This window comes from Leucoraja erinacea, chromosome 27, assembly GCF_028641065.1.
Source record: "Leucoraja erinacea ecotype New England chromosome 27, Leri_hhj_1, whole genome shotgun sequence".
NCBI classification, from domain to species: domain Eukaryota; kingdom Metazoa; phylum Chordata; class Chondrichthyes; order Rajiformes; family Rajidae; genus Leucoraja; species Leucoraja erinaceus.
Genome location: NC_073403.1, coordinates 13,788,547 through 13,811,860, shown reverse-complemented (window position 1 = coordinate 13,811,860; position 23,314 = coordinate 13,788,547). Strand labels below are relative to the sequence as shown.

General features: G+C 40.9%; 1 protein-coding gene across 1 annotated transcript in view; it reads left to right on the top strand.

Moving 5' to 3' along the window:
* Positions 1-23,314, top strand: part of LOC129710238 (glycylpeptide N-tetradecanoyltransferase 1-like) — a 47,752-nt gene that overhangs the window by 20,609 nt on the left and 3,829 nt on the right. The window contains exons 3-11 of the mRNA XM_055657099.1: positions 2,189-2,333; positions 4,644-4,762; positions 5,178-5,269; positions 7,724-7,840; positions 9,672-9,842; positions 12,002-12,110; positions 17,107-17,277; positions 19,401-19,568; positions 22,353-22,490. Coding sequence (XP_055513074.1) covers positions 2,189-2,333; positions 4,644-4,762; positions 5,178-5,269; positions 7,724-7,840; positions 9,672-9,842; positions 12,002-12,110; positions 17,107-17,277; positions 19,401-19,568; positions 22,353-22,490 — 1,230 coding nt within the window. The remainder of the gene's footprint in view (positions 1-2,188; positions 2,334-4,643; positions 4,763-5,177; positions 5,270-7,723; positions 7,841-9,671; positions 9,843-12,001; positions 12,111-17,106; positions 17,278-19,400; positions 19,569-22,352; positions 22,491-23,314) is intronic.

Below are 23,314 nucleotides of genomic sequence, written 5' to 3'. Positions count from 1 at the left end.
ATATGTTTCAATAAATACCCACTCATCCTTCTAAATACCAGAGCATACAATGTTGAGCTGTTTGACTACACTGAAAAATAACTATTACTAAACCATGATTATAACAAAATATAAAGTAATTCAGTCATGTATAAATTGCAAACCCACCAACTATTTTAAGAACTTGACATTTAAAGAGTGCACATTTATTGGTATGTCAAAACCCAGGGGCACCATTGACTATATTATGTGACATGACAATCATGCCAAATAGGATAGAATTGAATCAGAACTGGAAGCTTAAAACTGGACATCCATGTGGCTGAAGGCTATATAATTGGCTATATTTAGTCATCTTGGGGCCTGGCAAATCCCATGCTTTACAATTCTGATCAAGGCAGGTGAGCAACTTTGGCTGAATGAGGAGTGACAGAACGTAAAAGCAGACATAGTCCATTTGTTTTCTTGTGGTAGTTAATAAAAAGAGCATTAATATTTTACGTCTATTACTGTTGGTATTGGTTTATAATTGTCATGTTTTCAGAGATACAGTGAAAAACTTTTGTGTGCTATCCAGTCAAATCATACTATGCCAATCAAAAATACCAGAGTGCAGCAGAGTGCTAGAGCATTATAGTGATAGTTATTGAGAAACATGTGCAGATAAACCCACACAGTCACAGGGAGAACATTCAAACTCCACTCAAACATCTCTGGAGTTCAGGTTACTGGAGGTTTGAAGAACTTACACGGCATGCGATGTCCCTGTGCACTTATATGCAGCATATCCAGCTCAATGTTAAATGATGTGAAAACAGAAAATGCTAGAAACGCTTTCAGATCCTGCAACATGAACTTGTTTTCCCTTTGTCTGACCTGTTGGATGGCTCCAGCATTTTCTGTTGTAATACAGATTTCTGGCATCTGCAATTTTTTGGGGGGGATTTTCAAATGCTAAAGGATGCATCTTCGCCTCTTCTTCAGATCCCTACCATCCCAAGCCAGTCTTCATCCAGTTGGGTTCACCCCAAAGTGATATCAAGAACTGCTGAAACCATAAACGGCAGCAAAGATTTTGAGATCAGACAATATACTGGCTGTCGTATTGAAGACTTGCGATGCAAAGTTAATCAATATACACCGTCATCTACCTGACAGTGTGGAATATGCCCAGTTTTGTAATGTCCACTGCAGTCAGTGGTGGGTATTCATGCTTGCCTAGCCAGTGATATCAACACCAGTAAGATAAATAAGGGGAAGTATGGTCTTGTTGTGTTTTATTAATGCACTGTAATCCACTCCAATAATACAGCACTAATTGATGCCTGTGATAATATTGACTTACATCGAACAGAACAGCACAGAAACAAGCCCCTTGTCCAACAATGTCTGGGCCAAACATGATGACAAGTTAATCTCCGCTGCCTGCGTGTGATTCATACCCCTTCTTTCACTGCATATACATGATCCTGTCTGAAAGCCTCTTAAATACCACTATCATATCTGCCTTCACCATCATCTATATTAGCAAGAGCCAGGCACCCGCCACACTGTAAAAGAGCAAACTTGTCTCGCATATCTCTTTTAAACTTTCCCCTCTCACCTTAAAACTGTGTCCTTGAGTCTTTGATATTTCTTCCCTTTAGCTGCCGTCACCCCAGAGAAAATAAAACCAGTTTGTCCAGCAAGCTTCCTGCAAATATGTTCCCCAACTAACCCATCCACTCTATTTTTGTATTTTGGGTCTACATTACCTTGCTCTGATATTTATAGACATTTAAAATGATAGTATTATAGTTATTAACAGCTAAATGAAGGGAAAAAATCTTCACAATGTTGGGACAAAGTAGATTTGATCTTTTATCCAGTTGCTGCGTAAAATGTGACGTTATTTTCAGTTATTTTAAACGGTGAATTATAGTGAAAAGATTTGGAATATCTGCATTTGGGAGGACAGCATGAGTTTTAGCAGAAACTTTATGAAGATATATTTTTGGCAAGCAGCTAATATTTGAAATTGACATTTGAATTATAGTTCTGTTGAGCTCTGTAAACAACTGATCTCATCGGCTGCAATTATTCATTTGGGATTTGTTTAAATTTTGTTGCCTACTGATAGTTTTATGAAAAGTCTCCCTGTCTGATTGTGCAGTGCAGTAGCTGCTTTACTGAAATATTTAAGTTTTTTGCACTAAATTTTGTCTTTCAGTCTAACTCGTTGCCTGCCGAGAAGCTCCAGGAGATCCAGAAAGCCATTGAACTGTTTAATGTTGGTCAAGGCCCAGCAAAGAGTATGGAAGAGGCAACCAAACGCAGTTATCAGTTCTGGGATACCCAGCCGGTGCCAAAGCTTGGTATGTATCTCTGTAATGTTGAAGACGTTTTTATACTGATCTTGTCAAGGGTGTTTGCAAGTATGGTCAGCAAATTCCTAGTATCATTCTCAGAGATGTCGGGTGAATGATAATGGTATTCAAACATTTTGGTATTGATAAAAGTTATCTGTTTCTTATCTTCCATTTTACACCATCACTGTGGAACCCTGCACATTATCAAATCCAAATCCCATGGCATAGCTATGGCCACTCGCATGGGCCCTAGCTGTGCCTGCCTCTTTGTAGGGTACGTTGAACAATCACTGTTCCAGGCGTACACTGGTCCTATCCCCAAACTCTACCTCTGCGACATTGACGACTGCATTGGTGCTTCCTCCTGCACCCATGCAGAACTCACTGACTTCATCAACTTCATGACTAATTTCCATCCTGCACTCAAATTCACTTGGACCATCTCCGACATCTCCCTACCCTTTCTGGATCTCACCATCTCCATCAGATGAGACAGACTATTGACCATCTTCTACTACAAACCTACTGACTCCCATAGCTATCTAGACTACACTTCTTCCCACCCTGTTTCCTCTAAAGACTCTAACCCCTACTCCCAATTCCTCCGTCTACGCCGCATCTGCGCCCAGGATGAGGTTTTCCATACTAGATCATCGGAGATGTCCTCATTCTTTAGGAAATGAGGCTTCCCTTCTTCCATTATAAATGGGGGTCTCTTCGATATCCCGCAGCTCCGCTCTTGCTCCCCCTCCCCCCCATTCACAACAAGGACAGAGACTCCCTTGTCCTCACCTTCCACCCCATCAGCTGTCACATACAGCACATAATCCTCCAACACTTTCGCCACCTCCAACGGAATCCCACTACTGGCCACTTCTTCCCATCTCCACCCCTTTCTGCTTTCCGCAAAGTCCCTCCGCAATTTCCTGGTCAACTCGTCCCTTGCCACCCAAACCACCCCCTCCCCAGGTACTTTCCCCTGCAACCGCAGGAGATGTAACATCTGTACCTTTAGCTACCCCCTCGACTCCATCCAAGAACCCCAACAGTCTTTTCAGGTGAGGCAGAAGTTCACTTGCATCTCCTCCAACCTCATCTACTGTATCCGCTGTTCCAGGTGTTAACTTCTGCACATCGGCGAGACCAAGAGCAGGCTCGGCGATCGTTTCGCTGAACACCTCTGCTCAGTCCGCCTTAATCTACCTGATCTCCCGATTTTTGTGCGGTGTGACTGAATCTGTTCCTAGTTGCTCAAAACTTGGAGGCCAGTAAGCAGAGAGGAAGAGAGTCATCAATCTGATGTAGACATCTCCATAAGATCCAAAACACCACCATCTATATCCAGACTTGCCCCAAAACCTGTTCACCTCATCATCCAGGCCCAGAACTCGCTGATCTGTATTTACTCCCAGTCTGGCAAGGTTTCACTTTTAAAACATATTGTTTACTCCATAAGCTCCAACCTTACAGTTATGTGTTACTAAATTATATGTCTTCCATCCTCCTCTCTTGGCCAGAATAAATGGTTCCATGAGTTGAAGCAAGCAGCCCTATCCCAAGCATGTTGAGATCTACGAGTTAAATGTTTGAGTCACATCTGAGGCTGCTGATAGTTTTTAGCAGGGTTCCACCACGACCACATGACGTGTATCCAAGAAGACAAATCTCTTTATCCTGACTTGGTGTCCATCACCAAAAGACATACCACCCACTGTTGTGTTCACTATAGTATAGTTTGTCAACTAACCAATGAATCAGAATTTATTTTGTGTCGCCATGTTCAACATCCTGTGAAGGTAAATCTGTTTTATCTGATCTTCTCTTCAGTATTTTTGTTAAATTTGAATCATGTTAGACAGACTCCCATGTTGCTGATTTCTAATGAACCCAAATGAACCATTGTCCCTTGATCGCCAAGATTCCATTTGCAGCCACTATTTTGGTTTACGTTTTTTGCAAATTGAATTTCACTGTAGTTATTTATTGGTTTGCATACTATGATTGGATGAGACCCTATTCATGAAAATATAGTCTCTTCCAACCCACCATGTTGATCTTTCTGTTCCTCTGGCCTTAAACCTTCAACCTTTCCTGATTTTGCTGGTAAACATTCTGTCAAGTGGAGCTGGTATCTTTTGTAGGCTCGGGGGGGGAAATTGTTAGTCATACTGTAGCTTGTCCACATGACTGCCTCCATGCAAAACCTCATCTGTAATATCAGATGTGTGGTTATACTGCCTCAAAGCTATACAGAATTTACCTAATGCATTGAAGCTGAAAAGAAACTCATTGGTTCAAGCTCTCATCTTGTTGCAGGTGAAGTAGTGACAGTACATGGCCCTATTGAACCAGACAAGACAAATATTCGACAAGAGCCCTACAGTTTGCCGCAAGGATTTCTCTGGGATGCCCTGGATCTTGGGGATGCTGAAGTGGTAAGTCAGTCATATATATCACAGTGTTTGTAATTACATTTCTTTATTGGTGTTTAATGCCATTGATGGTATTGTAAAATATGTTTGATATTCCATTTAATCTTTCACTTCTGGAATGAAGTTTAAATCTATGTGTCACCCCAGACAGATAATTAAATGCCTACCAGTTTGAAGCATAATATATGGTGTTTGGGAATTTGCCGAAGATTTTTTTTTTTTAATCTGAAATAATGTAAAGCGGGTGCTTGATTGTTGATGTGAAGTGAAGGGCCTGTTTCCGTTATGACCCTATGTGACTAGATACCCTAAACATAAATCTGCTGAATTTGATTCCATGTCTGGGGTTTAGACACCCTCTTGCTGTTCTGTAACAACTGAGGGATGAATCTAATCTTTGGTGTGCTTGAACATTTAGTTGAAGGAGCTGTATACGCTGCTGAATGAGAACTATGTGGAGGATGATGACAACATGTTTAGGTTTGATTACTCACCTGAATTCTTATTGTGGTAAGTGGACGAACTAGTAATAAGTTAAAATTATTATTTTGCTTTCAGCTGTGGGAAGGTGTCTCAGGTGCGGCTCTAACCAATGGTCTGTCTAAAACACTAACTGACCTGCAAGTGTTAGCAAGTTGGGTAACAACATTGTAACCAATCCCAATTTAGATAACATAGTAATGAGATACAGAGCAGGGCTGTGAACATAAACTGATGCCCTCATCAATACATTTTGTTACCTCTTCAAAAAACATTCAATCAGATTGGTTAGACAGGGTCGGCACTTGACACAACCATGCTGACTGTCTGATTAGTCTTTCCTTTCCAAGTGATCATTAATCCCGTCCCTCTTTCCAATGACTTCCCTACTACTGATGTTGGTTAAGAAAGTTAATCACCAAAAATACCACCCACTGTTGTGTTCACTGTAATACAGACTGTTATGATTAGACTGTAATTGCCAGATTTTTCCCTATTGCCTTTAAAATGAGGGCCATTTTAACATCTGCATTTACCTGACAAGAAGCTAGCTTCTTTCAGCTTCGGACGATAGCTAAAATAAAACAATTCCTCCACTTTGATGGCCTCGAAAAGATCATCCACATATTTATCTCCCCCTGCCTAGATTACTGCAACTCTCTTTACACTGGCATCAGCCAATCTTCCCTGTCCCGCCTGCAACTGGTCCAAAACGCCGCAGCGAGACTCCTGACAGGCACCCGAAAAAGGGACCACATCACCCCGATCCTGGCCTCTCACCACTGGCTCCCTGTGCGGTTCCATATACATTTCAAGACCCTCCTCTATGTCTACAAAGCCCCCTCCTACATTAAAAGTCTTCTCACCCACCACTCCACCTCCAGGTCCCTCAGATCGGCCGACTTGGAGCTGCTGAATATCCCGCGGTCTAGGCATAAGCTTAGGGGCGACCACACCTTTGCGGTTGCAGCTCCTAGACTGTGGAACAGCATCCCCCTTCCCATCAGAACTGTCCCCTCCATCGACTCCTTTAAGTCAACACTAAAAACGTGTCTATACTCCCAAGCCTTTTCTGACGTCCACTGAGCGAGGGCTATATGTATATATGTATGTAGTTTGCTTGTTTATACTATTCTTATGTAAAGCACTTTGGCCAACAAGAGTTGTTTTTTAAATGTGCTATATAAATAAATGTGACTTGACTTGACCTCATCTGTATGATCAGCAAAGATGTAAAAATCACTCTGGTGACTTTTTTGGCAACCACCGATGTCACCGCCCTTTTTTACGTAAGGGAACCAAATCTGTGCAGTGCCTTTGACGACATGCTGTACAATTATATTCCATGAATTGGAAGATAATCTTGAGTAATTCCAGCTGATTTTATTTTGGATTTCCAGCATTTATAAAAATATTTTTCTTTATCAAACCTTTCCAATTTTAAAAATGCAACTCCTTTCAATAAAAGCCGTTTGTCCTCTAAACTACCTGCCCCATTTGCCTGCTAGATTTTTGCACAAGAAAATGTGGATTCCCCTGTACTTCACTCGCTTGCAGTCTCTCACCGTTTTAGAGCATTTGCATTTTGATTCCTCCTAACTTGCACTTTCCTGCATTAAACTTTATTTACCAAGTTTAATATTGCCCAACCACTCAATCTATCTATATCTTATTGTAGGTCACAATTTCCTCATCACAACATACCCTACTTTTGTGACATTGGAAAATTTAGATATTTTGTATTTTACTCACATCTCCAGGTCATCAATATAAGCAGTAAACAGTTAAGGGCCAAGAACTGATCCCAGGAATACTCCACTAGTTACAAACCTTCAGCCTGCAAAAAAGAACATTTATTTCAACTCTGTTTTCTATGTGACAGATGATTTTCATCCATGCTCGCCAAACTCCCGACTATACCATGAGCTCTAAATTTATGCACCATCCGCTTCGTAAAAATGCCTTTTGTAAATCTAAATATACCGCATCGACAGGTTCAATTCTTATCAACTTACTCTGTCGTGCTCTCAAATAATTTTTCAGTGTGTCTTTTAATGGGCCTGCAAACAATGTGACCAGCTTAATGTAGTTCACTGAGAGTAACTTGGACCGGACTGTTTATGGTTGAGAGAGGATGTTGACATTGGCTTGCTTATCCTTCCAGTGAATTTGGTGGATTTTGTCCAATCACAAGTCTAAGTCCATTACCAACCTGCCCCTGATATCCAACACATCACCCATACATTCAACATCAACGGAAGAATTCCATTCCTCCAGTTATGACTGTGATTACCCCATTTGTTGGACTTGTAGACTTCATGGGCCGAATGGGCATGAATTTAAAAAATGAACACAATTGACACCTATCCAAATGTGCAATTTGCCTGCAGATTACGTCTTGTATGAATTCATTACACGCTGTATGTTTCTTATTGATAAATGTGTCATTGCAATAAATGTGTTGTTGTTTGGTCCTGTCTCTAGGGCTCTGCGTCCTCCTGGCTGGTTGCTCCAGTGGCATTGTGGTGTACGGGTCGGCTCCAACAAGAAATTAGTGGGTTTCATCAGTGCCATTCCAGCTAATATTCAGATTTACGACCAGTACGTAAACTTGCTTCTACTTTTTGGGACTAACAAGTCTCTTGTAATCAGTGTGTACGAAGGAACTGCAGATGCTGGTTTAAACCGAAGATAGACACAAAATGCTGGAGTAACTCAGCGGGACAGGCAGCACCTCTGGAGAGAAGAAATGGATGACATTTCGAGCTAAGACCCTCGACCCAAAACGTCACCCATTCCTTCTCTCCAGAGATGCTGCCTGTTCGGCTGAGTTACACCAGCATTTTGTGTCTATCTCTTGTAGTCAGTCTTGTCCTCTTGCTTTCTAAATACTTGCTGAGCATTTTGAACAGTTTCTGTTTGTGATAGTGGTAAAGGAATGGAGTTTGTAATTAATGCCAACGATGATGGCTTCATTTTTTAAATCTTTAACTGCAAGAAATGTCAGTTTATCCAGGCTGATAACAAGACAGAGGATTGCAGAGGTCTCATTGGTGTGTTTATAAATGCAAATACAGAAAAGCTTAATTCAGATAGGTTAGCAACTGACAACGGCAGTTCCACTTAGTTGGTGAAGAGATGCATTCACTTATTGATAAGGCGATTGAGGAGAAATAAAATAATAGTCAGTTCTTCAATTCTAATTGAGATAGATGAAGAGGGATTTTACCGTGACAACAGTCATATTTGTCACTGATTTCACTTCAGGCGACAAGAACCTCACAATGAGTTCAAATTTGTACCTGCAAAAAGGCTGCATATGGAATAGTGAAGCAATAAACAAGTTCAATTAGTTTGAAAGGGAAAGGATAGAGATAGGAATGGCAGAGGGTCCTAGGCTGTTTGTACTTTTGAGACTAATGGTGACAGCAGATTGGTAGAGTGAAGATAGTACCCCATGGAGAGTAAACGGTTAATACGTGAGCATCAGGTTTTAAGTCCTGTGGGCACAAGGAAAAATAGGAGGGAGGGAAACAAAAGATAAATTATATCTCTCATTATTTTCTTGCTAGTTTCCCATTAGTTTCTTGCTAGTATGCAACGTACCTTTTGTAATATCTATGGTAAGCGTGGGCTTGCCTGGTAATACTTAAAAGTTACATAAGCCATCATAATGTCATTTAAAATCTGAGGTAATAAAATCCTGGATGAACAATTTTTTTTTTTGTTGCTTGAAATACAATAAAAGCCTATAATTCTTTTGGCATTAGTCTAAGGTTTCCTACCTTTGGAAACCAATTTATTCCAAATTTGTCAGAACACAACACAAGCGTGCTGTATCATTATGATTGATGTTGTTATTCCTTCCGAAGTTGTATATTTCCACCTCATTCATACTAGCATTGTTCTGCGATTACCTTCAGACTTGGTAACTTCAACATTCCCATTGCTGGCTTAGCAAATTTCATTTCGTCAGCTAACGATCAGTTCCCATTTTCTCTCAGTCCTGTGCTCTTTCTTTTCAGTAAGATTCAGTATTTTCTAGGCTGTACCGCATCTGTTTTTCACCCATGTATTCTTATTCAGTGGGGTGGCATCCTCAAACTTTCACACTTCAATATTTGACTTCTATCTACCTTGCCAAGATCACCAAGTCTTGGACCATTTCAGTTTTGCTCTCTGGAAATATTTCTCTTCAAATTAGCACACTATTAATGATTTTGCCTCTGGACAAAACATCCTTAAAATACCATGAGGTGGTAGGAGAGAATGCATGGGATATTGGGAGAGGTGTATGGAGCATAAGGGAATCTCTGGAGTTAATGTTTTTGTTCCTCCAAAGTTGCTGCTTGCGTTTGTTTTTAACTTGCTACTTTTAATTGTTGTGGATTTGATTTTATTGATAATGTAAGCCCCCTGCATTCACTTCCAGCCAAAAGAAGATGGTGGAAATTAACTTTCTGTGCGTGCACAAAAAACTGCGAGCGAAGCGGGTGGCTCCAGTCTTGATCCGTGAGATCACCAGGCGAGTCAACCTTGAAGGCAGTTTCCAGGCTGTGTACACTGCAGGCGTGGTGTTGCCTAAACCCGTAGGCACTTGCAGGTATGGTTTGAATTTCTTCACGTCCTCCTGAGCGCAATATACGGCACATAGAATCAGCCAACACCAAAATACTAATAATTTTCTCGGGATAGGTATAGTTGAGGACAGAGGAGTTCGATGCCCACTACCCTAGCAAATTCTCCTAAGACAACTTCTGCTCGTAATTTACTGTTGGAACATGGCATCAAACATATTTTTGTCTATTCTTTCCTGCACCTGTGCTGATAGAAAAATCTTTCAGGAATTCCTCTTTTCAATCTGATTTGGTACCAAGTGTAACGTGAAAAATTAATTTGGGGATTTACAAGAAGACAAAGACAAAATCCAAAGACAAAAAAAACCCTAAACTTATAGAGGCGAAAAGATACTCTAGTTCCAAAAATATGAGAACAAAGTTCATTGTTGAGAGAGGGGCAGTGGTTGTGAAATTTGCGGGTGGTCAAGGATTTCCGAGCACCCTTGACTGTGTTGAGAAGTGCTGCTTACTTAAATAATCTGAGTGCCTATTTCTAGCCACCAGTTGCTGGAGTATGGCAATGTGCACGTCTTCAAACCTCGTCTACTACATTCAGTGCTCCCAAGGTGGCCTCCTTTACCTTGGCGAGACCAAGCATTTTCAAGGCGACTATTTCACTGAACACACTCTGTCTGCCAAGGCCTGTTGGGTCTTGTTGTCACTAACCATTTTGACTCCCACTCCCATACCAACCTTTCTGCCTGTGGCCTCTTGCATTGCTGGAATGAGACCACATGTAAACTGGAGGAGCAGTACCTCATATTCTGCCTGGGTAGCTTACAAACCAGATTGAACACTGAATTCTTCCATTTCCAGGAATCCCACCTTCCCCTCCCACCCTTGTATGCACACTCACATCTTCTCACATCATCTCCCAATTCCTCTTTCCCACAATCACCCCCCTTCCCTGTCCCCTTCTGCCACCCATATCCCTCTCTCTCTGGCACTACATTCAATTCCTCTTCTGCTTATCTGACATTCTTCTGTCTCCTTTTCAACCCGAGTTTTTGTCATTTATGTCTGCCAATCACCTCTCCTCCCCCCCCACCCCGATCTGTATCCACCTTTCACTTGCTGGACTTTGTCGTGCCCTCGCCTTTCTTTTCCATTTTTTTTCCTTCTCCTCCTCCAATGAATCAGAAGAAGGGTCTAGACCAGTGGTTCCCAACGTGGGGCGTACGCCCCACAGGGGGGCAATTTGATTTTTATGGTGGTAATTGAGCGCGACTGAGGAGGTCTGGGTCCAAATTTTCGATTTTTATTTTTTTGGATTTTCCATCAGGTAAACATATGTAGTTTATGTTTCAGATGTTATTTTGAGTAAATATTTTTTTATTTAAGAACTATATATCACCACATGGGGGGGGGGGGGGGGGCATCAGGATTTTAGAGGTGATTAGGTGGGGCATGGCCAAAAAAAGGTTGGGAACCACTGGTCTAGACCCAATATGTGTCTGTCCATTCTATCCACAGATCTGCCTGACCCACAGGGTTTCTCCAGCTCTTTGGTTTACTCTAGATTCCAACACCTGCAGTTTGTTATGTCTCCGTAACAGTGTGTTTCCTGGGATCTCCTTACAACCACTTCGCAGCCATTTATTTCCGGCTGCTTGAGTAGTGAATTAGATTTACTTACTCTGTTCACGACGGCGTGGATTGCTGTTTTTAAAAAAAAAAGTAACTGTGGAAGGACAGCAGAACATGTCACCCAGCAGAATGGTATGTTGCACCATTCTGATTTGAACAACCATCAGGTTTGTCTTTGGTCTGTGTCCATTTCCACCTTGCATTCCACCATGCTACTTCTAGGTTACTTCCAGTTAGCAGAGCCAAACAAAAACCTTTCTGTTGAAAATCTAAGCAGAAAATCTATATCATTATCACAATTTTTGCTGAATCCACCTGGGCTTCGTAAGAAGACCCGTGGCATGGCTCCTGTGCAAACAGTTTGGTGCTGGGTGAAAAATTCAAGTCCTAATCCAGCTTGTCCCTTGTAAACCTTTTAACATCATAATATGGATTATTCCTGGGAATACTTCAAGCACTATTTTTTTTTATTTACTTGCTTTACAGGAAGCCACTAATTCCAACCTGTAAGGCACTGTTGGTGACTGACTGGAGTATTATGTGATTTGTTGGGCAGGTACTGGCACAGGTCACTAAACCCACGCAAACTAGTTGAGGTGAAATTCTCTCATCTGAGCAGAAACATGACTATGCAACGAACAATGAAACTATATAAATTACCAGAGGTGAGTTTTATTACTTTCAGTTATTCCTGCTCATGACTGTTTTTGTTTTGTGTGATGTGTTTTTGTCACCTTCCTTATAGTAAGCATATGGGTGTTTCTGTAAATAAGGGTACCAACCTGTGACATGGGTAGCCAAATTTGAAAGTTATCAAATCATAATGAAATACCACAGCATTAAAAATGGGCCTACCTATGATCCGTTAAAGCTAATTTGTGATCAAAATCAACCAACATTTAATACATTCAAAATTTGGGGGGAAAAATTATAAGACACATCGGATTGACTGACTGACTGATTTCTAAGTTCCCTTACAAAATGTCAGCACCTAACACACCACGAGGCCTGTAGTTCACGTCAGGGTCGTTATCGCGTTATTTGAAAAAAAATTAAATCGTGACGAGTGCAAAAAAAATCCTTTATAGCGCTATAAATAGCATTAATGACGTTAGTCAATGGCAGGTGGGGGCATACACGTTAGAATGAGATCGCTAAATAGATGAGCAAACTAGATTTTCAGTTTTATTCATTATTAAGTATTTCAATGGAAACCTTAAACACAAAATGTGAACAATAAAAAAAGAAACAATAAATGTAAAAACTGTTACTTTGCTTTAAATTCACACATTTAACACGTGACCAAATGGACATTGCTACTCAAGTTCTGCTGCAAAAACTTGGGACATCCGAAAACCATCTTATTGGGTGATAAATGATAAAAAATAATCATAAGCATAATCAGAATTTAGCTAATTGTAGAGTTATTTAATTGCAAAATTAATGTAATCTTTCTGGTATAAATTAGCCTGAGGATTTAATGAAATCCTGCTTGAAAAATGTCACCAAAAAAGGCAAGAAAATACAGGGACATATCTGATATTTTTCTTTGTAAAACAGTTTTATTTATTTTTGCTTCATCTCATTATTTTGGCTATGCACAATGATCTATTCTACTTAATTGCGAAATGATTTAAAAGGAGTGAACTGGGACATTTTGTTTTATGGGAAGGATGTAGAAGAGAAATGGAGGACATTTAAAAGGGAAATTTTAAGAGTACAGAATCTTTATGTTCCTGTTCGGTTGAAAGGAAACAGTAAAAATTGGAAAGAGCCCTGGTTTTTCACGGGAAATTGGACATCTTGTTCGGAAAAAGAGGGAGATCTACAATAATTATAGGCAGCATGAAGTAAATGAGGTGTTTGAGGAATGTAAAAAGGAATGTAAAAAGAATCTTAAGAAAGAAATTAGAAAAGCTAAAAGAAGATACGAGGTTGCTTTGGCAAGTAAGGTGAAAGTAAATCCAAAGGGTTTCTACAGCTATATTAATAGCAAAAGGGTAACGAGGGATAAAATTGGACAGCTATCTGCAGAGCCAAAAGAGATGGGGGAGATATTGAACAATTTATTTTCTTTGGTATTCACCAAGGAGAAGGATATTGAATTATGTGAGGTAAGGGAAACTAGTAGAGTAGCTATGGATACTATGAGTTTCAAAGTAAAAGAAGTACTGACACTTTTGAAAAATATAAAAGTGGATAAGTCTCCAGGTCCTGACAGGATATTCCCTAGGACATTGAGGGAAGTTAGTGTAGAAATAGCCGGGGCTATGACAGAAATATTTCAAATGTCATTAGAAACGGGAATAGTCCCCGAGGATTGGCGTACAGCGCATGTTGTTCCATTGTTTAAAAAGGGTTCTAAGAGTAAACCTAGCAATTATAGACCTGTAGTTTGACTTCAGTGGTGGGCAAATTAATGGAAAAGATACTTAGAGATAATATATATAAGCATCTGGATAAACAGGGTCTGATTAGGAACAGTCAACATGGATTTGTGCCTGGAAGGTCATGTTTGACTAATCTTCTTGAATTTTTTTAAGAGGTTACTAGGGAAATTGACGAGGGTAAAGCAGTGGTTGTGTCTGTATGGACTTTAGTAAGGCCTTTGACAAGGTTGGTTGAGAAGGTTCAACTGTTGGGTATAAATGCAGGAGTAGCAAGATGGATTCAACAGTGGCTGAATGGGAGAAGCCAGAGGGTAATGGTGGATGGTTGTTTATCGGGTTGGAGGCAGGTGACTAGTGGGGTGCCTCGGGGATCTGTGTTGGGTCCTTTGTTGTTTGTCATGTACATCAATGATCTGGATGAAAGTGTGGTAAATTGGATTAGTAAGTATGCAGATGATACCAAGATAGGGGGTGTTGTGGATAATGAAGAGGATTTCCAAAGTCTACAGAGTGATTTAGGCCATTTGGAAGAATGGGCTGAAAGATGGCAGATGGAGTTTAATGCTGATAAATGTGAGGTGCTACACCTTGGCAGGACAAATCAAAATAGGACGTACATGGTAAATGGTAGGGAATTGAAGAATACAGTTGAACAGAGGGATCTGGGAATAACTGTGCATAGTTCCTTGAAGGTGGAATCTCATATAGATAGGGTGGTAAAGAAAGCTTTTGGTATGCTAGCCTTTATAAATCAGAGCATTGAATATAGAAGCTGGGATGTAATGTTAAAATTGTACAAGGCATTGGTGAGACCAAATCTGGAGTACGGTGTACAATTTTGGTCGCCCAAGTATAGGAAGGATGTCAACAAAATAGAGAGAGTACAGAGGAGATTTACTAGAATGTTGCCTGGGTTTCAACAACTAAGTTACAGAGAAAGGTTGAATAAGTTAGGTCTTTATTCTCTGGAGCGCAGAAGGTTAAGGGTGGACTTGATAGAGGTCTTTAAAATGATGAGAGGGATAGACAGAGTTGATGTGGACCAGCTTTTCCCTTTGAGAATAGGCAAGATTCAAATAAAGGACTTCAGAATTAAGACAGAAGTTTAGGGGTAACATGAAAATGCAGAGAGTCGTTTGTCTCCCAGTGTACTGTACACTGACAATGAGGTTAATTGAGTGCAGGCAGGTGGGACTAAGGAAAAAAAGTTGTTCGGCACGGACTTGTAGGGCCGAGATGGCCTGTTTCCGTGCTGTAATTGTTATATGGTTGTATATAGTTAAAATACAGGATATAGCAATGTTACAAAATTTTGAGATTTAAAAAATCAAGTCTGCAATTTATCCCATCAGATAAAGCATAACAATAAGTTTAATTTGACACCAAATTCACTTTCATATCTCAAGTATTAAAAAAGTTATGACTCGGAAATTAGCATCTTGTTCCCTATTGATTTTCAATGGACATTACAAAAAAGCTGTGATCTTGGATAATCAAAAGCCCATTTCTTAAGGGATTAACATTTTTACATGCCTAAGTGTCCAAAGATTATTCACAAATAATTCACAATTAACATGATTTTTATATCTAATTTACATTAATTTATAGGCCAAATGGAAGGAATTTAGTGTTCAATTGCTGTAAATAAATGCCCATTTAAATCGGCTTTCTAGTGGGTTCATGTGGAACGCGTGGTTTAGAACGTTGACAGCGCGCAGGTGTGCCCTCAAATGCCGAGTACTGCGGGATTTAAAAAGCCCAAAAATGCTACTCGCTATAGATAACTTGATATATAGGGTTATATATATGCCCCATTTAATGTAAAAATAAGGTACATACCTTTAATTGTTTGCTCTATAAAACCCTGGGAGCTGCGAGAGGTTGCGGAATGAAACAGTAATTTTATAACTATTAGAACTATATTATCGAGGCCTATAAAACTAATAATACCTTTTGCGACCGGGTCTTGCAGCGATTTTTCGTTAATGATTTACTAGGCTGAACATGTGCGATTAGTACAGCCTAGTAAAAATCGCGTTTTAAACCCGCCCCCTCCAAACAGCGCCAAAATCGCCGACATGGCTGAGGGCAGATTCCTAATGACGATTCAGGTAGGTTTTGTAACATACCTACAGGATATAAAACAATGGGAATATTATATTTTAAAAAAAACAGGAAAATAATCTGGAGGTTTGGAGACCTTCAGTTTCACTACTGAGTGCTGTATTTACAGAAACACCCATATGCTTTGAGTTTGGACATTTCTTTCTAGCTTTTTCTCTCCAACAATTCCAACTAAGCAGAAAATAGCCAATCACTTTCCCCCCACTACTTTAAGTTTGTTCCAGTCATTTTCCACTTGCAGGAACCTTTAGAAATGCACCAGGGATATATTTCCAGATATTAATTAACCTACCAACTGCACATCCTTGGGATGTGGGAGGAAACCAGAGCACCTCGAAGAAACCTCCCACGGTAACAGGGAGAACATGCAAACTCCACACAGAGATTGGGATTGAACGTGTGTCTCTGGCACTGTGAAACTGCAGCTCTAACACCCACACCTAACAAAAGAATTGCAGACATGGACATGAGCCGTCTGTCTGCCCTTTACTCATCTCCACGTTTTTTCCTTGGAACTGAACTTCCTGCATTCACAGTTCCGAATGATGAAGTCTTTACAAAGAGAAATGAAATGCTCAGTGAAATGGGAAACTTTTATCCTCTCAGTCGTACACATAGAACAGAATCTTCATTCCACCATTACCATACCAACCTTTTTGCCATCTATGCTATCTCCATTTTCTAATTCTGGGCAAAATTTTAAGTCAAACCGCAATGGCTAGATAAGGGAACAAACTCGTAAGCAATGTATTCAGCATGCACTGTTGGTATGATCCAGGGGTAGAATGCACAGCAGATGCAAAACTCTGGAATCAAACAGGAAACAGCGAAATGGTATGATTGAATGTCTCTGGCTTTAATAGCACCATGGCCTAACTTCTCACCACAGGTTAAACTAGCCCATAGTTCCAAATACCATCAGCTGCTTTTTTTCAGAAGGGGTAATAAGCTGGCTGGTGCTGCATGGGTTAGATCCCTGAAGTGAACTAATTTTTGCCTGTTGATTTTTTTTATTTTGCCGTTGCTTCCTTCCATTCACCAGGAAGTGAAGTACACCATGATTTAATGTTTTAATTCTGACAATGTGAGTTTCGTTTGAAATGAAGAGACCTTGACAGTAAATTAATGTATTTTCTGATCGTTTTAGACACCAAAAACACACGGTCTGAGGCCGATGGAACATAAGGATTTAAAGGGTGCGTGCAGCCTGATGAGAGAATACTTGAAGCAGTTCCACCTGACTCCAATAATGAATGAAGAGGAGGTCGCTCACTGGTTCTTGCCTCAGGAAAATATTATAGAGACTTATGTGGTGGAGGTAAATAATTAATCATTAATTTGGAGGATAATGCAGGCAACAGTTAACTCACTGGGATGAGAAATGGTACAGAATTCCTGCCACTCATCATCATCCATTCATCTCTGCTTGGATTGTTCTTGGATTTGGATGTTGGGCAAAGACCATTCAGCCACAGCTATGATGCTTTATATGTTTGAATAGCGTGTTAGGACCCTTTGCGGAGGCCTTTAGTATAATGGTGTTTTGCCAAATGATTTACAAACCTCGGACCATAACACTTCTCCCTCCTTTGAATCTCTCCAATCACATATCCACCCCTGCTACAGCGAAGAAACTGCTGGTCAAAGCCAATAATGAGGTTGCATGCATATGTTTATTTATGAATCTGCATTCTCTGTCCTGGTGGACAGTTCCATCGAGATCAGATTACCCTCTTCTGGAACCATTATTTTCTCTGCAATCATAGCTAACCCAGTCATTAGCAATCCATTTTGCTTTGTGTGCCTGCACCTTTATCACTTGGCATCTCTGCACAAAGTCTTTTATTTTACCCTTTTCTATTTCGGTCACTTGGGAAATCTGTCTTAAAAACACAGCGTTGTTTCCCAGGAGGATGTTTCTACTCATCTTGGGTTGAATGTCGGGTAGAGTCTAGTAATTTAGATATAGTGGAAAGATCAAAAAAGAAGGTAACATTGCAGAACCAGTCTCTTTTGCCACCCTCTCTTTTGATCTTTCTCCTATATCTAAATTGCAGATTAAGTTTCCGATGGTTGCAAAGGACAGGGCTGAAGTCAGTGTCAAAGGATGAAAAGTCTAGTTTTAGACTCTCATAAAACTAGAGGGAATAGTTTTTATTCATAGTTAATACTCATAATCTTTTCTGGGGAAAAGAGACTGTGATCACCTGTTTCCTCCCATCATATTATAAACCTCCATATGGTCAGCCCATGACATCCTTTACTCCAGGGTGAACAGTCCCAGTTTTTCTGGAACATTTCGAAACCACAGAGGTGAATTATCTTCAGCAAACTAGGAGCAAGAGTGCCCTCTGCTGTGTAAATGAGATTCTGTGGGATGATGAAAATAAGCTTCCCACAATAAAATGGGAAAAAAAACTGTTCAGTAATCTATGTCCCCAACTTAACTATTAAAGCCACCTTGTTAATACATTGGGGTGATTGAAAGGACTTTATTTTTTCATTTTAAATATTTTAAAACTTAAAAGACAAGGAACTGAACCAACAAAATTGATCCTAATTGTCTTTTTACATTCTGAAAATCCAATCCAGAATCTTAAAACTTTAGTAAAGTATTAAAGTTGTCTTCATGGGCCTAAATAAATGTAACTCAAACGTACTATTCAACTATACAGCTGTGGCTCTTTCAACCATCCTTCCATTAGGATCAAGAGGGAAAAACCAGTAAAGGGCTTGTTCCACTTTCACGACCTAATTCCCGATCTCTGCCGAGTTTGCCCTTGACTCGTACTCGCAGCATGGTCATCACGAGGTCGTAGCAGGCCGTTGTGCTAGTCGTAGTTACTCGTGGCATCAAATAGGTTGGGGCGTTTTTTCAACATGATGGAAAATATCCACGAGTAAAAAAGGTTGTGAATTAGGTCGTGAAAGTGGGACAGGCCCTTTAAGCATCTGCTTGGCTGCAGAATTTCCCAGTGAATCTGGACCTTTTTTCCTCAGTTGCCACTCTCGCATAGAACATGATGAGCTCTAAGTGGGATCGCTATTGGCTGCCCAGTGGTTAAACTGCTGACAGCACCTTCCACATCACTGCATCAGTATGGCAGCACTGCAGATGCTGGTAATGTGCATGCGGTAAATGAATGCTGACGCCACCCCCCCCCCCCCCCCCCCCCCCCGCCTGAAATAATCTGGAGCATTAGTCTGGATTGCGCTGGGTCTGGACTGCTGCCTGCATTTGCTACAACAGGACATGACTCTCCTCACTCGCCTTGTCTAGATGCAGCGAACCATGCCCTCTGAGGTGCAAGAGGTTCTGCAAGATCAGCAGCTGGATCTCTTCAAATTTTGCTTAAACATTTAAAAAATGTTTAAATAGAATGGAAATTACAGTTTTGTGAATGTACATGTAACTTGCTGTTTCCCATTTTGTTCCCCCAGAACCCTGAAGGAAAATTGACAGATATGATCAGTTTTTACACACTCCCTTCCACCATCATGCACCATCCTGTTCATAAGAGCCTGAAAGCTGCTTACTCTTTTTATAATGTCCATACCAAGACTCCCCTTGTTGACCTCATGAATGATAGCCTCATCCTTGCTAAGTCGGTAAGTGGCATCCACTTCACACCTTGCCTAAACAAACTCACCTATCATCACTGTCTGAAGAAGGGTTTTGGCCCAAAACGTTGCCTACTTCTTTGTTTAAGGAAGAACTGCAGATGCTAGAAAAATCGAAGGTAGACAAAAATGCTGGAGAAACTCAGCGGGTGAGGCGGCATCTATGGATAGAAAGAATAAGCGACGTTTCAGGTTGTGAGCCTTCTTCAGACTGATGTCGGGGGGGGGGGGGTAGGAAAAAGAAAGGAAAAGACACAGACAGTAGGCTTGTGGGAGAGCTGGGGGAGGGGAAGGAGGGAGAAAGCAAGGACTATCTGAAATTAGAGATGTCATGTTCATACCTCTGGGGTGTAAACTAACCAAGCAAAATATGAGGTGCTGTTCCTCCAATTTGCGCTGGGCCTCTGGCAAGGAGGAGGCCCAGAACAGAAAGGTCAGATTTGGAATGGGAGGGGGAGTTGAAGTGCTGAGCCACTGGGAGATCGGGTTGGTTAGTGCGAACTGAGCGAAGATGTTTAGCGATCGCTTCAGCACTTGGGATGAAACGAATAACCTCACATCAGAAAATGCAAGCCTTTCTGTGTGTCGTTCCAAAAGCAGTATATTTGAATAGCATGAAGCTGCCTTAATTTGCACTATTTCTGTGTCTGAGTTACAGCCACATCGAACACTTATACCTGTTACTGTAAGGGGGGGTAGCTTCAATGCCATTATAAGATATGCATCAGAATTGCTAGATGGAGATATCTCAGAAGTTGGAGTGGTGAAAAAGTCACCCTCATCTTCTAATTGAGACACTTCGCTCCTGCACCAATGCATGAATATCAGGCTGTCGGTAGTCAACTGACCACCTCATCAAAGAGCAATGGGGTGACTACAAATGGAGCTGGAAAAATATATCAATCGGCTACATCAGAAATGCATTCTGCTCTAGATCTTTAATAGTGATGCACTGGACTCCGTGTAGCCAGTTATCACCAGATGCCAAGAGTTTGGGAAGGCAGTAGAACAAGCCTACTTAATCGATGCCCTCCATATTTCTCACATTCCCCTCCACCTATAAGTTGTTTCGCTGCACTTTATTCCACTTACATGGTTTCTTAGTATGGACCCCAGAACTGTCCCAGTATTCCAAATGTGGTCTCACTAATACTGTGTACAGCTGCAGCAAGACCTCCGTGTTTTTATACTCAATCCCCCTAGCAATAAAGGCCAAAACTCCATTGGCCTTCCTGATTGCTTGCTGCACCTGCATACTAACTTTCAGCCTTAATTTGCACTATTTCTGTGTCTGAGTTACAGCCACATCGAACACTTATACCTGTTACTGTAAGGGGGGGTAGCTTCAATGCCATTATAAGATATGCATCAGAATTGCCAGATGGAGATATCTCAGAAGTTGGAGTGGTGAAAAAGTCACCCTCATCTTCTAATTGAGACACTTCGCTCCTGCACCAATGCATGAATATCAGGCTGTCGGTAGTCAACTGACCACCTCATCAAAGAGCAATGGGGTGACTACAAATGGAGCTGGAAAAATATATCAATCGGCTACATCAGAAATGCATTCTGCTCTAGATCTTTAATAGTGATGCACTGGACTCCGAGTAGCCAGTTATCACCAGTGCCAAGAGTTTGGGAAGGCAGTAGAACAATACATAAATCGATGCCCTCCACTTTCTCACATTCCCCTCCACCTATCAGTTATTTTCAGTTTTATTTTACTAGGACTGGTGTGTTAGTTTGACTCCAGTCCCACTTAACCATCATTTCTGCAATGGGAAGGTTCATAATTCCTCATTACATCCGATACTTAACCTTGCTGCAGATTCATAAACCATGCTGAATTAGCTGGACCGGAATAGCTCCCTGTAAGAGCTCTGCAGCAGGGATTGGGGGGCATTATTAACTCATCCTCTCAGTAATGGGGCATAGCAGTTTCAAAATACCACTGTGAAATCTGGATTTCCAAATATTAGTAAATCAAGCCAAAACTTCAGAACAGATCAGGGAAATGATTTGGAGGAAGTGAGGAGTGCAGATTCAGTGCTGGGTGCAGATTCTGAATGTCTTCTGACCTGGTGGGAAACATAGTGAAGATAACGGCCAGAAGCAAACTCAACAATAATTGTGATGTGATGAGACTGGTGGATTTACCTGAGCATTGTGCTGTTACTGTGCTTACACTGAATGCAACTCAGTATTTTGTGGTATGTGATAGTTGAGTACTAAATCCTCCATGCTCTTCAGTTTGGTCAATCTAAATTGCTCTGTGTCCACAATCAGATTGCATCAGCCAATCGACCATGCTTAAACTCACGAGTGCCTAGGCTCACAAATGCTTGGGCAATATCAGGACAGCTCCCACTGAATACAGCACAGCAGGGGTGGATTGTTAACCTTGGCTGATCTTGTTGGAAGTGAAGAAAATGTAGATTGTGATACCTTGACTTTGTCTTCAGCATGTTACTCAAGTTTTATTAAAGCTAACAAGCTTTACTCTGTATGTGCCGATGTTATTACCTGCCGTGGGTATATTTGATGGGATGGGATTTGAGGAGTTTTGCTTTGATCTATCTTATTTGACTGATACTGGAATACATAAAGTAGAAAATATTTATCCCATCCTTTAAATGGTGTAACAAGCCAGCTGTTGGCCAGATCCAAATATTATCCATAAAGATTGAAGTGTTCGGCACTGTGTGAAAATGCGGGCCAGCTTTGCCCTGTGGCTGATATTCCTATTCTAACATTTTCACTTTCATTCAACAGAAAGGTTTTGATGTTTTCAATGCACTGGATCTAATGGAAAACAAGACCTTCTTAGAAAAGCTGAAATTTGGGATTGGTGATGGCAACTTGCAGTATTATCTGTACAATTGGAAGTGCCCCAGCATGGCTCCTGAGAAGGTAACCAAGAGCAAGCTGTCTGAACCTGTATTGCCTCTCACTATCTGATTATTTATTGACTGGGAGTTTATTTCCAACTCTTCGCAGAGGGAAAAAAAACAAATGCTGGAGGAACTCAGCGTGTCATGTAACATCTGCGGAGGGAAATGGTCAGACAGCATTTTGGGTCGGGATCTTTCTGATGGAAAAGGGGGAGAAAGCAGAAAAAGAGAAGAAGGTGTGGGGCAAAGCCTAGCGAGTGATAGGTGGGTGCAGATGAGTGGGGATGCAGTGATTTAGGTTCAGGACCCTTCTTCAAACTGATTTTCAGATTGAGATAATTCTTTAGACTGATGCTGCTTGACCCACTGAGTTCTCCAATACTGTTTTTTGCTCAATATTAGCATCTGCAGTCTGTTGTGTCTCTTTCCAGAGGAAGATTTACTGAGCATTAAGTTTTGGCTTAGCAGTATTTTATTGGACCTTAAGCAAAACCAGTGGACTGTGGGTAATGTAAGGATATTTTGTTTGTGTGTTTAAAGAAGCCAAAAGTAATCATGGCCAACACTGTTAGTCTGACCCACAGATCCACAAACCCCATCTGTTATTATAAAACTGCTGGGGTACTGAAGTGTATATCTCAGGCTGCAGTAAATAGTGGAATTGTGCCTCTTGAACAGATTTCCTTGTTTGTTCTGATGCCAGTCCCCAGCTTGCACTGTTTTACAGTACACATTTGCAGTAGCTAACCCAGAAACATAACTAGCACTCACTTTCGTTTGACTCTCTTGCATTTTAGCCTGATGCTGCCTCACTAGTCCCATAATGATCTGTTTCAAACAGTA